Source organism: Stegostoma tigrinum, chromosome 50 (assembly GCF_030684315.1).
Source record: "Stegostoma tigrinum isolate sSteTig4 chromosome 50, sSteTig4.hap1, whole genome shotgun sequence".
Classification (NCBI taxonomy): domain Eukaryota; kingdom Metazoa; phylum Chordata; class Chondrichthyes; order Orectolobiformes; family Stegostomatidae; genus Stegostoma; species Stegostoma tigrinum.
In genome coordinates this window covers 508,200-523,059 of record NC_081403.1, presented here as the reverse complement: position 1 = coordinate 523,059, position 14,860 = coordinate 508,200, and the positions used below count along the sequence as shown (strand labels likewise).

The window sequence follows — 14,860 nt, the reverse complement described above, 5'->3', positions numbered from 1 at the left end:
GTCCCCTCCGTCAGCACTGACCCTCCGAGTGTCCCCTCCCTCAGCACTGACCCTCCGAGTGTCCCCTCCCTCAGCACTGACCCTCCGACAGCGCCCGCTCCCTCAGCACTGACCCTCCGACAGCGCCCCCTCCCTCAGCACTGACCCTCCGACAGTGTCCGCTCCCTCAGCACTGACCCTCCGACAGTGCCCCCTCCCTCAGCACTGACCCTCGACAGTGCCCGCTCCCTCAGCACTGACCCTCGACAGCGCCCCCTCCCTCAGCACTGACCCTCCGACAGTGCCCACTCCCTCAGTACTGACCCTCCGACAGTGCCCGCTCCCTCAGCACTGACCCTCCGACAGTGCCCGCTCCCTCAGCACTGACCCTCCGACAGTGCCCGCTCCCTCAGCACTGACCCTCCGACAGTGTCCCCTCCCTCAGCACTGACCCTCCGACAGCCCCCCCTCCCTCGGCACTGACCCTCCGACAGTGCCCCCTCCCTCAGCACTGACCCTCCGACAGTGCCCCCTCCCTCGGCACTGACCCTCCGACAGTGCTCCCTCCCTCGGCACTGACCCTCCGACAGTGCCCCCTCCCTCGGCACTGACCCTCCGACAGCGCCCCCTCCCTCGGCGCTGACCCTCCGACAGTGCCCCCTCCCTCGGCACTGACCCTCCGACAGTGCTCCCTCCCTCGGCACTGACCCTCCGACAGTGCCCCCTCCCTCGGCACTGACCCTCCGACAGCGCCCCCTCCCTCGGCGCTGACCCTCCGACAGCGCCCCCTCCCTCAGCGCTGACCCTCCGACAGCGCCCGCTCCCTCAGCGCTCTCACCGTTTCTTGCTGCATTTCTTGTCTCTGCCTCTGTAGTGTTTCCACCTCAGCTGTTTTCTCCTGAAGCCTATTCAGGACCTTTAACAGAACAGAGAGAGAGTGAGAAGATACGAGAGAGACAGAGAGAGCGGGAGAGCGAGAGAGAGAGAGCGAGAGAGAGAGCGAGAGAGCAGGAGAGAGAGCGAGAGAGAGAGTGGGAGAACGAGAGACAGAGAGCAGGAGAGCGAGAGAGAGAGAGAGCGAGAGAGAGAGAGAGAGAGAGAGAGAGAGAGCGGGAAAGTGAGAGAGAGAGAGAGCGGGAGAGAGAGAGCGGGAGAGCGAGAGAGAGAGAGCGAGAGAGAGAGCGAGAGAGAGAGCGGGAGAACGAGAGACAGAGAGCAGGAGAGCGAGAGAGAGAGAGCGGGAGAACGAGAGAGAGAGAGCGGGAGAGCGAGAGAGAGAGAGAGAGACAGAGAGAGGGAGAGAGAGAGAGGGACCAAAGGTGGAGGCGCAGTGGGAGAGAGAGTGGGGCAAAGACAGAGCGTGTTGGGGGGAGGCTGAGAGAGGAGGCATGGGGTCAGGCGGAGGGAGTGGGAGGCAGGGGGAGAGTGGGGGGAGGCAGTAGGGGCGAGAAGTGGCAGAGAGAGGGAGTGTCGGAGAGAGGAAGAGAGAGGGAGAGCGGGGGAGGGGGGAGCAAAGTGTGGGGAGGGGACGTGGAGGCAGTGGGAGTCGGGGGGAGGCGGAGGAAAGTGGAAGCAGGGGGAAAGTTGGAGGAAGGCAGGGGGATTGAGTAGGGGTGAGAAGAGGCAGAGAGAGGGAGTGTGGGAGACAGGAAGAGAGAGAGAGACTGCGGGGAAGAGGCGGAGTGAGGGAGAGGTGGAGGGAGGGAGCGGGGGAGAGGCGGAGGGAGGGAGGGGGAGAGGCGGAGGGAGGGAGGGGGAGTGGCAGTGGGAGGGAGCGGGGGAGAGGCAGAGGGAGAAAGCGTGGGAGAGGCGGAGGGAGGGAGCGGGGAGAGGCAGAGGGAGAGAGCGTGGGAGAGGCGGAGGGAGGGAGGAGGAGAGGCGGAGGGAGGGAGGGTGAGAGGCGGAGGGAGGGAGCGGGGGAGAGGCGGAGGGAGGGAGAGAGGGAGAGGCGGAGGGAGGGAGCGGGGGAGAGGCGGCGGGGGGGAGAGGCAAAGGGAGGGTGGGGGAGTGGCAGTGGGAGGGAGCGGGGGAGAGGCGGATGGAGGGAGGGAGAGAGGTGTTTGGAGGGAGGAGGAGAGGCGGAGGGAGGGAGGGGGAGAGGCGGAGGGAGAGAGCGTGGGAGAGGCGGATGGAGGGAGGGGGAGAGGCGTTTGGAGGGAGGTGGAGAAGCGGAGGGAGGGACGGGGAGAGGCGGCGGGAGGGAGCAGCAGAGGGATGGAGTGGGGTAGAAGCGGAGGGAGGGAGAGGGGGAGAGGCGGAGGGAGGGAGCGAGGGAGAGGCGGAGGGAGGGAGCGGGGGAGAGGCGGAGGGAGGGAGCGTGGGAGAGGCGGCAGGAGGGAGCATGGGAGAGGCGGCGGGAGGGAGGGAGCGGGGGAGAGGCGGAGGGAGGGAGCGGGAGAGAGGCGGAGGGAGGGAGCGGGGGAGAGGCGGCAGGAGGGAGCGGGGGAGAGGCAGCAGGAGGGAGCGGGGGAGAGGCAGCAGGAGGGAGCGGGGGAGAGGCGGTAGGAGGGAGCCGGTGAGGGAGGGAGCGGGAGAGAGGCGGCGGGAGGGAGTGGCGGAGGGATGGAGTGGGGTAGAGGCGGAGGGAGGGAGAGGGGGAGAGGCGGGGGGAGAGGCGGAGGGAGGGTGCGGGGGAGAGGCGGAGGGAGGGAGCGGGGGAGAGGCGGAGGGAGGGAGCGTGGGAGAGGCGGCAGGAGGGAGCATGGGAGAGGCGGCAGGAGGGAGCATGGGAGAGGCGGCGGGAGGGAGCCGGTGAGGGAGGGAGCGGGGAGAGGCGGAGGGAGGGAGCGGGAGAGAGGCGGAGGGAGGGAGCGGGGGAGAGGCGGCAGGAGGGAGCGGGGGAGAGGCGGCAGGAGGGAGCCGGTGAGGGAGGGAGCAGGGGAGAGGCGGAGGGAGGGAGCGGGAGAGAGGCGGCGGGAGGGAGTGGCGGAGGGATGGAGCGGGGGAGAGGGAGAGGCGGAGGGAGGGGGGAGAGGCGGAGGGAGGGGAGTGGGGGAGAGGCGGCGGAGGGAGGGGGAGGCGGAGGGAGGGAGGGGGAATGGAAGAGTGTGTCCGGATATGTTCGGGTGTTTGCTGACTGTGAGGGAATACTATGCTGTTGAGCCTGCTTCGTGCAGGGAAAGTTTGGGGAGCAGTCAGTAGTCCAGCTTCTGGGAGGAGGGGCTTTTTCCGAGGAGGGGAATGGGCTCACGTTCCCTGGGGAATGGGAAGTTCATTGTAACGTCCCCACTTCTGAAGTGGGGTTCGACTGGGTCAATGCTGAGAAGCCACTCTTCCTCCTTCCAATGCCTCCCCACCCTCAAGTCTCAAAGAAGGCAGGATGGGGCTGCAGATCCCATTCTCGGGAAAAGGGGAACTGGAGAGTTTCCACGAAAATGAGGAGGAATTTCTTCAGTCGGGAGGTGGGGGACATTCGGAAACTCTCCCTCAGAGCATCAATCACTGAGTACATTCCACAGTCAGGAAGAGATACAGTATTGTCGGGGGTGACACCGAGGGACACGGGGAGAGTGCGGGAGACTGGGAGATGGATAGATATTTGGGGGGGAGACACTGAGGGACACGGGGAGAGTGCGGGAGACTGGGAGATGGATAGATATTTGGGGGGAGACACTCAGGGACACGGGGAGAGTGCAGGAGACTGGGAGATGGATAGATATTTGTGGGGGAGACACTGAGGGACACGGGGTGAGTGCGGGAGACTGGGAGATGGATAGATATTTGGGGGGAGACACTGAGGGAAACGGGGAGAGTGCGGGAGACTGGGAGATGGATAGATATTCGGGGGGAGACACTGAGGGACACGGGGAGAGTGCAGGAGACTGGGAGATGGTTAGATATTTGGGGGGGAGACACTGAGGGACACGGGGAGAGTGCAGGAGACTGGGAGATGGATAGATATTTGGGGGGGAGACACTGAGGGACACGGGGAGAGTGCAGGAGACTGGGAGATGGATAGATATTTGGGGGGGAGACACTGAGGAACACGGGGAGAGTGCGGGAGACTGGGAGATGGATAGATATTTGTGGGGGAGACACTGAGGGACACGGGGAGAGTGCGGGAGACTGGGAGATGGATAGATATTTGTGGGGGAGACACTGAGGGACACGGGGAGAGTGCGGGAGACTGGGAGATGGATAGATATTTGGGGGGAGACACTGAGGGACACGGGGAGAGTGCGAGAGACTGGGAGATGGATAGATATTTGGGGGGGAGACACTGAGGGACACGGGGAGAGTGCAGGAGACTGGGAGATGGATAGATATTTGTGGGGGAGACACTGAGGGACACGGGGAGAGTGCGGGAGACTGGGAGATGGATAGATATTTGGGGGGGGGAGACACTGAGGGACACGGGGAGAGTGCGGGAGACTGGGAGATGGATATATATTTGGGGGGGGGAGACACTGAGGGACACGGGGAGAGTGCAGGAGACTGGGAGATGGATAGATATTTGTGGGGGAGACACTGAGGGACACGGGGAGAGTGCATTGACCTGGTGCTGATGGACATGTCTGGTGACATTTACTCACCTCATTGTAAGCATCGTCCAGAGACTGCTCTTCCCCAGCCTGAGGGAGATGATCAGCTGCAGGGAGGGATAGCAAGGCACTTTCAATATCTGCACACACTCAGTCCCCAAACATGGGCCCAGGCCGGAACGGTACGCACCGTCCCAACTGCCCTCAAACACTGTCCATTGTCCCTGCAGCCCGTTTGCAATATCCCTCTCTCTCTGTCACCCCCTCCCCGCACCCAGACGGGTATACGGGGGGCATCTTACCCTGTGCCTGACGTGAGTCCACGTTCTGCGATGGCCACGTCTGGTGTCCCTGGGAGGGAGAGAGGCAGAGAGAGACTGGGTTTAATGGGCAGCCAGGACGCAGCGGCTGTTGGGATGACGGGGGATGTGTATTTGAGAGTGTGTGTGTGTGTGTGTCTGTGTGTGTGTGTGTGTGTGTGTCTGCCTGTGTGTGTGTGTCACATGTGGAGTTTACAGCGCGTCTCTGTGTGTGTGTGTGTGTGTGTGTGTGTGTGTGCCTGTGTCTGAGTGTGTATATGTCTGTGTGTGTGTGTGTGAGAGTGTGTGTGTGTCTGTGTGTGCCTGAAAGTGAGTGAGCATGTGTGAATGTGTGTGTGGCGAGTCTCACATGCGCGTTTGTGTGTGACTGTGTGTCTGTGCACGCCCAGGCATCTCTCTCCATGCGCACGAGCGCGTGCCCGCGCATCTCTCTGCCCGTGCGCCGCGTCTGCGTGTGCGCGCGCGTCTGTGTGTGTGTGTGTGTGTGTGTGCCTGTGTCTGAGTGTGTATATGTCTGTGTGTGTGTGTCTGTGTGAGTGTGTGAGTGTGTGTGTGTGAGAGTGTGTGTGTGTCTGTGTAAGTGTGTGAGTGTGTGTGTGTGTGTGCGCGTGTGTGTATGTGTCACATGTGGAGTTTACAGCGCGTCTCTGTGTGTGTGTGTGTGTGTGTGTGTGTGCGTGCCTGTGTCTGAGTGTGTATATGTCTGTGTGTGTGTGTGTGTGTGAGAGAGTGTGTGTGTGTCTGTGTGTGCCTGAAAGTGAGTGAGCATGTGTGAACGTGTGTGTGGCGAGTCTCACATGCGCGTTTGTGTGTGACTGTGTGTCTGTGCACGCCCAGGCATCTCTCTCCATGCGCACGAGTGCGTGCCCGCGCATCTCTCTGCCCGTGCGCCGCGTCTGCGTGTGCGCGCGCGTCTGTGTGTGTGTGTGTGTGTGTGTGTGCCTGTGTCTGAGTGTGTATATGTCTGTGTGTGTGTGTCTGTGTAAGTGTGTGAGTGTGTGTGTGTGAGAGTGTGTGTGTGTCTGTGTAAATGTGTGAGTGTGTGTGTGTGCGCGTGTGTGTATGTGTCACATGTGGAGTTTACAGCGCGTCTCTGTGTGTGTGTGTGTGTGTGTGTGTGCGTGCCTGTGTCTGAGTGTGTATATGTCTGTGTGTGTGTGTGTGTGAGAGAGTGTGTGTGTGTCTGTGTGTGCCTGAAAGTGAGTGAGCATGTGTGAACGTGTGTGTGGCGAGTCTCACATGCGCGTTTGTGTGTGACTGTGTGTCTGTGCACGCCCAGGCATCTCTCTCCATGCGCACGAGTGCGTGCCCGCGCATCTCTCTGCCCGTGCGCCGCGTCTGCGTGTGCGCGCGCGTCTGTGTGCACCTGCGCGCCTGTGTATGTGCCTGCGTGTCTCTCTGCATATGCGTGCACATCTGTGTCAGCATGTGCGTCTCTCGGCGTGCGAACGTGTCGAGGAGTGAGTGCGTGCGCCTGTGTGCCTGCGCTCATGGGCGGGTCTGCATATGTGCAAATCGGGGCGGAGAGGGGGAGCGCGGACAGGGGCAGAAGAGGGGGAGCGTGTGTGCGCGTAGAGACCGCATGCAAGAGAGTAGGCGCGCGGGCGATCGGTGCCAGCCTGGTACTCGCCGATCACTGACTGACCTGGCTGTGCCCAGCCTTGCCCTGGAGCGTGGCGTGGAGGGCCCTCAGGGCCTCGTTCTCCTTGTGGAGCAGTCTGTTTTTCTGACACAGCTCCTTGTGTGAGCTCATGAGCTCAGCCTGTCAACCAGGAGGGAGAGGGAATGCATCAGCCCCGCATGACACGACAGATCCTCCCCCACCATCATCCACACCTTCACCACTGCCTGTGAAACATGGCTGCCCAAACGAGCGGGCCCACCTGCCCCTCCCCGGGCACCACATTCACAAACATGCCCCCCCCCCCCCCTGCCCAGGCACAGTCGCAGTAGTGTGTACCATCTAGGAGATGCCCTGCAGAAACTCTCCACACTCCAATCCCCACGACCCACTTTCATCCATGAAGGACAAGGGGCAGCGGGTCCACGGGAACACCCTCCCCCATCCCGACTCGGAAATATATCCCCGTTCCCTCGGTGCGGCTGGGTTACAATCCTGGAACTCTCTCCCTCAGGGTCACCCCGGCAGCTCACCTCCCCACGCGCCCCCCCCAGCCTTCTCCAAGGGGCAACTAGGGATGGGGTGATAAATGCAGGGGCCCAGCCGGCGACACCCACATCGCACCAGGAAAAGATGGGCTTCCCAGTTCAGAGCTACGAGATTCACGGCTGTCATTAAACTCGAAATTCATTAAATTACACCAAACATCGGCAGGACTCCATCCCCAGGACACGAGCCGGGAGTCCACACTAACAGCCCAGCAACAATATCACCCGACCTTTAATTGGCCCTCTATCCCTCCCCACCTCGCTAACCTCCACACCCTTTCCGTCCCCCTCACAGCTTCCCTCTCTCGGTCACCGTCCCTGTAGCTCCTGCCCACCGTCAGCTTCAGCTCCCTTCAACAGATCCGTTTCAGTGCCATCCCTCGCGTTACGTTTGCTCATGCCAGCCTCCATTCGCCCTCCCTCATCGCTCAGAATGTCCCGCACGGCGCTGGGATTGGAGTGGGGGGAGGGAGCGGGGCGGGGGCGTTAGTTTGGGGACGGATACGGGTTGTGTGGGGGGGGGGGGAGGGAGCGGGGCAGGGGGGTTAGTTTGGGAACGTATACGGGGCTGTGTGGGGGGGAGGGAGGGAGCGGGGTGGGGGGGTTAGTTTGGGGACAGATACGGGGCTGTGTGGAGGCGGGGAGGGGGGATTAGTTTGGGGACGGATACGGGGCTGTGTGGGGGCGGGGAGGGAGCGGGGTGGGGGGGTTAGTCTGGGGACAGATACGGGGCTGTGTGGGGGCGGGGAGGGGGGATTAGTTTGGGGACGGATACGGGGCTGTGTGGGGGGGAGGGAGTGGGGCGGGGGAATTAGTTTGGGGACAGATACGGGGCTGTGTGGGGGGGAGGGAGTGGGGCGGGGGAATTAGTTTGGGGACAGATACGGGGCTGTGTTGGGGTGGGAGGGAGCGGGGCAGGGGGTATTAGTTTGGGGACGGATACGGGGCTGTGTGGGGGGGGAGGGAGCGGGGCAGGGGGGTTAGTTTGGGGACGGATACGGGGCTATGTGGGGGGGGAGGGAGCGGGGCAGGGGGGTTAGTTTGGGGACGGATACGGGGCTGTGTGGGGGGGGGAGGGAGCGGGGCGGGGGGGACGGAATTGGTCGGCCAGTGGATCACAGTGGTTTGGCAGTTCACCATTTGTTTCTGAGTTCGCTGCTGAGCCTCAGCAAATTGTTCCTTAATTCTCTCAACTTCCAGCGTTGAAACATCAATCTTCTCCTTCAGGATCGACAGCTACACAACACAGAGCAAACATCACTGTTAGTCACACAGAGATAAACACAAGCAATGTTTTCCCCCTCAAAGAGAGAGACCGACAGACACCAGTCAGTGTACAGATATCTCCCTGAGAGAGAGAGGGGACTGAGAGACACCAGTCAGTGTACAGATATCTCCCTGAGAGAGAGAGGGGGGACTGAGAGACACCAGTCAGTGTACAGATATCTCCCTGAGAGAGAGAGAGAGAGGGGGGGGACTGAGAGACACCAGTCAGTGTACAGATATCTCCCTGAGAGAGAGAGGGGGGACTGAGAGACACCAGTCAGTGTACAGATATCTCCCTGAGAGAGAGAGAGGGGACTGATAGACACCAGTCAGTGTACAGATATCTCCCTGAGAGAGAGAGAGAGAGGGGGGACTGAGAGACACCAGTCAGTGTACAGATATCTCCCTGAGAGAGAGAGAGGGGGGACTGAGAGACACCAGTCAGTGTACAGATATCTCCCTGAGAGAGAGAGGGGGGGGGACTGAGAGACACCAGTCAGTGTACAGATATCTCCCTGAGAGAGAGAGAGGGGACTGATAGACACCAGTCAGTGTACAGATATCTCCCTGAGAGAGAGAGAGAGAGAGGGGACTGAGAGACACCAGTCAGTGTACAGATATCTCCCTGAGAGAGAGAGAGGGGGAACTGAGAGACACCAGTCAGTGTACAGATATCTCCCTGAGAGAGAGAGAGGGGGAACTGAGAGACACCAGTCAGTGTACAGATATCTCCCTGAGAGAGAGAGAGGGGGAACTGAGAGACACCAGTCAGTGTACAGATATCTCCCTGAGAGAGAGAGAGGGGGACTGAGAGACACCAGTCAGTGTACAGATATCTCCCTGAGAGAGAGAGAGGGGACTGATAGACACCAGTCAGTGTACAGATATCTCCCTGAGAGAGAGAGAGAGAGAGGGGACTGAGAGACACCAGTCAGTTTACAGATATCTCCCTGAGAGAGAGAGGGGGAACTGAGAGACACCAGTCAGTGTACAGATATCTCCCTGAGAGAGAGGGGGGGGACTGAGAGACACCAGTCAGTGTACAGATATCTCCCTGAGAGAGAGAGAGGGGGGGGACTGAGAGACACCAGTCAGTGTACAGATATCTCCCTGAGAGAGAGAGAGAGAGGGGGGACTGAGAGACACCAGTCAGTGTCCAGATATCTCCCTGAGAGAGAGAGAGGGGGGGGACTGACAGACACCAGTCAGTGTCCAGATATCTCCCCGAGAGAGAGAGAGGGGGGGGGGGGGCTAATGAGACCTCCGTCGGGTGTTGCAGCCTTAGCCTGCGTTACCTCCTGGCTGCAATCCTCACTGCTCCGTCTCAGCGCCTCCTCGAGTTTCTGGCGAACAGTCATTTCTCTCTCCAGCCTTTCCCGTGTCTGATGTGAGGTCACCTGGTAGTGCTTCATCTGCTGGCACAGGAGAGTCAGAGAGAGCGGGAGAGAGACTGGAGACACAGGGACAGCCAGGGAGAAAGTGGCCATGATGGAGAGGAAGAGAGAGGGTGGAAAGCCATTTGTTCTAACAGACAGACTGAGACGGCTGGAGAGAGACAGAGAGGGACGAATGGTCAGAGAGAGACAGGGGGGGACGGACGGTCAGAGAGAGAGGGGGGGACGGACGGTCAGAGAGAGAGTGGGGGACGGACGGTCAGAGAGAGAGGGGGGGGACGGACGGTCAGAGAGAGACAGGGGGACGGACGGTCAGAGAGAGATGGGGGGGACGGACGGTCAGAGAGAGATGGGGGGGGGGGGACGGTCAGAGAGAGATGGGGGGACGGACGGTCAGAGAGAGATGGGGGGGGGGGACGGTCAGAGAGAGATGGGGGGACGGACGGTCAGAGAGAGATGGGGGGGGGGGGGGACGGTCAGAGAGAGATGGGGGGACGGACGGTCAGAGAGAGATGGGGGGGACGGACGGTCAGAGAGAGATGGGGCGGATGGACGGTCAGAGAGAGATGGGGGGACGGACGGTCAGAGAGAGATGGGGGGGACGGACGGTCAGAGAGAGAGTGGGGGACAGACGGTCAGAGAGAGAGTGGGGGACGGACGGTCAGAGAGAGAGTGGGGGACGGACGGTCAGAGAGAGAGAGGGGGACGGACGGTCAGTGAGAGGGAGGGGGACGGACAGTCAGAAACAGAGAGAGGGACGAACGGTCAGAGAGAGAGAGAGAGAGAGAGAGAGAGAGGGACGGACGGTCAGAGAGAGTCGGGGACGGATGGTCAGAGAGACAGACAGAGGAGGACGCATGCTCAGAGAGAGTGGGCGACGGATGGTCAGAGAGAGAGAGAGAGAGACAGAGGGACGGATGGTCAGAGTGAGAGGGAGGAAAGGTCAGAGAGACAGAGAGAGAAAGAGAGAGGGGTAGGAGGGAGAGAGGGAGAGGGAGAGAGGGAGAGGGATAGGGAGGGATGGGGAGCAGTACAGGTGGGGTGGGTGCGAAGGGGAGCGATACAGGCGGGAGGGGGAGGGACGGGGAGCGGCACAGGCGCGAGGGGGAGGGTCGGGGAGCGGTACAGGCGGGAGGGGGAGGGTCGGGGAGCGGTACAGGCGGGAGGGGGAGGGGCGGGGAGCGGTACAGGCGGGAGGGGGAGGGTCGGGGAGTGGCACAGCGGGGAGGGGGAGGGGCGGGGAGCGGTACAGGCGGGAGGTGGACGGGCGGGGAGCGGTACAGGCGGGAGGTGGACGGGCGGGGAGCGGTACAGGCGGGAGGGGGAGGGGCGTGGAGCGGTACAGGCGGGAGGGGGAGGGGTGGGGAGCGGCACAGGCGGGAGGCGTGGAGCGGTACAGGCGGGAGGAGGAGGGGCGGGGAGCGGTACAGGCGGGAGGGGGAGGGGCGTGGAGCGGTACAGGCGGGAGGGGGAGGGGTGGGGAGCGGCACAGGCGGGAGGCGTGGAGCGGTACAGGCGGGAGGGGGAGGGGCGGGGAGCGGTACAGGCGGGAGGGGGAGGGGCGGGGAGCGGTACAGGTGGGAGGGGGAGGGGCGTGGAGCGGTACAGGCGGGAGGGGGAGGGACGGGGAGCGGTGCAGGCGGGAGGGGGAGGGGCGGGGAGCGGTACAGGCAGGAGGGGGAGGGGCGGGGAGCGGTACAGGCGGGAGGGGGAGGGGCGGGCAGCGGTAGAGGCGGGAGGGGGAGGGACGGGGAGCGGTGCAGGCGGGAGGGGGAGGGGCGGGGAGCGGTACAGGCGGGAGGGGGAGGGGCGTGGAGCGGTACAGGTGGGAGGGGGACGGGCGGGGAGCGGCACAGGCCGGAGGGGGACGGGCAGGGAGCGGTAAATACGGCGGTGGGGGGGGTGCAGCGGTACAGGCAGAGGGAGGGAGAATGAGTGGGACAGAGACGGGACTGAGCTCCCCCACCTCCCTCCCTCCCGCCTCCTCCTTACCTCCTGCTGTAACTCGTTCCACTCGGCCTCGAGGAGGAGCTGGTGGCCGGGAGGGGGGAGGTAGATGGACTCGGGGACCAGGGTACCGGTGGAGTGCAATGAGGCCGTATCTTCCTTCCCGGGCGGGAGGCAGCGAGCGGGCCCTGAGCCCACTCCGTACGCAGCACAGTTCCTCGCGAAAGTGTCGGCCCCGGCCTGCCTCTCCGACGGCAGCTCCTTCTCCTCCAAGAGCCACTCCCTCGGAGATCTCCCTCGGGGAGGTGCCGCCTCTCCCTTCCACGAGTTATCCGTCTCCCAGCGAGGACCCAGGGGATCGGAGAAGAGCTGGGGGAGACGGAAATCCATCAGGAGGATCCAGCCTGGAAACGGAGCGAATCCTACCCCACCCCACCTCCCCCCCAACCCAACCTCCCAGCCCCACTCCACCCCGAGGCACCGCTCCGTTCCTCACCGGGCTCCGACAAACACTCCGGGAGCTCGGCGCTGTCCCAGGGACGGACAGCACGCTCCACATCACTCCCACAGAACGGCACCGCATCCACAAACATCCCGCTCTCCGCCCAGTCTCCCGCACTCTCCCCGTGTCCCTCAGTGTCTCCCCCCCAAATATCTATCCATCTCCCAATCTCCCGCACTCGCCCCGTGTCCCTTAGTGTCTCCCCACAAAATATCTATCCATCTCCCAGTCTCCCGCACTCTCCCCGTGTCCCTCAGTGTCTCCCCCCCAAATATCTATCCGTCTCGCAGTCTCCCGCACTCTCCCCGTGTCCCTCAGTGTCTCCCCCCAAAATATCTATCCATCTCCCAGTCTCCCGCACTCTCCCCGTGTCCCTCAGTGTCTCCCCACAAATATCTATCCGTCTCGCAGTCTCCCGCACTCTCCCCGTGTCCCTCAGTGTCTCCCCCCCAAATATCTATCCATCTCCCAGTCTCCCGCACTCTCCCAGTGTCCCTCAGTGTCTCTCCCCCCCAAATATCTATCCATCTCCCAGTCTCCCGCACTCTCCCCGCGTCCCTCAGTGTCTCCCCGACAAATATCTATCCATCTCCCAGTCTCCCGCACTCTCCCCGTGTCCCTCAGTATCTCCCCCCCAAATATCTATCCATATCCCAGTCTCCCGCACTCTCCCCATGTCCCTCAGTGTCTCCCCCCAAATATCTACCCATCTCCCAGTGTCCCACACTCTCCCCGTGTCCCTCAGTGTCTCCCCCCCAAATATCTATCCATCTCCCAGTCTCCCGCACTCTCCCCGTGTCCCTCAGTGTCTCTCCTCCAAATATCTATCCATCTCCCAGTCTCCCGCACTCTCCCCGTGTCCCTCAGTGTCTCTCCTCCAAATATCTATCCATCTCCCAGTCTCCCGCACTCTCCCCGTGTCCCTCAGTGTCTCCCCGACAAATATCTATCCATCTCCCAGTCTCCCGCACTCTCCCCGTGTCCCTCAGTGTCTCCCCGACAAATGTCTATCCATCTCCCAGTCTCCCGCACTCTCCCTGTGTCCCTTAGTGTCTCCCCCCCAAATATCTATCCATCTCCCAGTCTCCCGCACTCTCCCTGTGTCCCTTAGTGTCTCCCCCCCAAATATCTATCCATCTCCCAGTCTCCCGCACTCTCCCCGTGTCCCTCAGTGTCTCCCCCCCAAATATCTATCCATCTCCCTGTCTCCCGCACTCTCCCCATGTCCCTCAGTGTCTCCCCCCCAAATATCTATCCATCTCCCAGTCTCCCGCACTCTCCCCGTGTCCCTCAGTGTCTCCCCCCCAAATATCTATCCGTCTCGCAGTCTCCCGCACTCTCCCCGTGTCCCTCCCCAAAATATCTATCCATCTCCCAGTCTCCCGCACTCTCCCCGTGTCCCTCAGTGTCTCCCCACAAATATCTATCCATCTCCCAGTCTCCCACACTCTCCCCGTGTCCCTCAGTGTCTCCCCCCAAATATCTACCCATCTCCCAGTCTCCCACACTCTCCCCGTGTCCCTCAATGTCTCCCCCCCAAATATCTATCCGTCTCCCAGTCTCCTGCACTCTCCCCGCGTCCCTCAGTGTCTCCCCCCAAATATCTACCCATCTCCCAGTCTCCCACACTCTCCCTGTGTCTCTCAGTGTCTCCCCCACCCAAATATCTATCCGTCTCCCAGTCTCCCGCACTCTCCCCGTGTCCCTCAGTGTCTCTCCCCCAAATATCTATCCATCTCCCAGTCTCCCACACTCTCCCTGCGTCTCTCAGTGTCTCCCCCACCCAAATATCTATCCGTCTCCCAGTGTCCCGCACTCTCCCCGTGTCCCTCAGTGTCTCCCTCCAAATATCTATCCATCTCCCAGTCTCCCGCACTCTCCCCGTGTCCCTCAGTGTCTCCCTCCAAATATCTATCCATCTCCCAGTCTCCCGCACTCTCCCTGTATCCATCAGTGTCTCCCCCCAAATATCTACCCATCTCCCAGTCTCCCGCACTCTCCCCGTGTCCCTCAGTGTCTCCCCCCACCGGCCCGATCGAGCCTGGTGCCCGCTCCCCGACCCTGTGCCCACCTGTTCCTCAGCTCTTGCCAGCTTCTGCTTCAGGGAGGCAATCTCCTGCTCCATTGGCATCACAATTGATCGCAGTCTGTCCGCATCTTCCTGTGCCTGAAACACCCAGAACTGTTAACACACCGGGTAAAGCTTCCTCTACACTGTCTCCCCCCATCAAGCACTGCCAGGGACAGGGACAGCACAGGGTTAGATACAGAGTAAAGCTCCCTCTACACTGTCCCCCCCCATCAAGCACTGCCAGGGACAGGGACAGCACGGGGTTAGATACAGGGTAAAGCTCCCTCCACACTGTCTCCCCATCAAACACTCCCAGGGACAGGGACAGCACAGGGTTAGATACAGGGTAAAGCTTCCTCTACACTGTTTCCCCCCCCATCACACACTCCCAGGGACAGGGACAGCACGGGGTTAGGTACGGGTGCGGAAGCCTTACCTTCCTCATGTCGATCTCCAGGTTTTCCTGGGCCGCGTTCCCGGAGAGCTGGCACCGGAGCCGGGCGATCTCCCTCTCCTTCGAGTCCTGGTAGTGCTTCCACTGCACTCGCTCCTTCTCCGCGGCCTTCAGCCGCTCTTCGTAGCTGCTGAGCGACTCTGGGGGGCGGCGAGAGAGCGCGGACAGGCTTCGGTGAAACCGAGAGCTCGCTGGCCCCGACGCGGTGCCACCTCCGACACGGGGAGGGCCGCTGGGCCTAACCGCCCACCCACCCACCCCCGACGGCGGCGCAGGC

At 62.0% G+C, this 14,860-nt stretch overlaps 1 protein-coding gene across 1 annotated transcript in view; it reads right to left on the bottom strand.

Annotated features, from left to right (window-relative positions):
* The window catches only part of LOC132207499 (rab GTPase-binding effector protein 2-like), a 45,391-nt gene that overhangs the window by 234 nt on the left and 30,297 nt on the right, over window positions 1-14,860 (bottom strand). The window contains exons 3-11 of the mRNA XM_059643265.1: window positions 14,566-14,723; window positions 14,130-14,225; window positions 11,602-11,925; window positions 9,511-9,627; window positions 8,087-8,185; window positions 6,426-6,542; window positions 4,763-4,811; window positions 4,512-4,567; window positions 818-895 (exon numbers count right to left, since the gene is read on the bottom strand). Coding sequence (XP_059499248.1) covers window positions 818-895; window positions 4,512-4,567; window positions 4,763-4,811; window positions 6,426-6,542; window positions 8,087-8,185; window positions 9,511-9,627; window positions 11,602-11,925; window positions 14,130-14,225; window positions 14,566-14,723 — 1,094 coding nt within the window. The remainder of the gene's footprint in view (window positions 1-817; window positions 896-4,511; window positions 4,568-4,762; window positions 4,812-6,425; window positions 6,543-8,086; window positions 8,186-9,510; window positions 9,628-11,601; window positions 11,926-14,129; window positions 14,226-14,565; window positions 14,724-14,860) is intronic.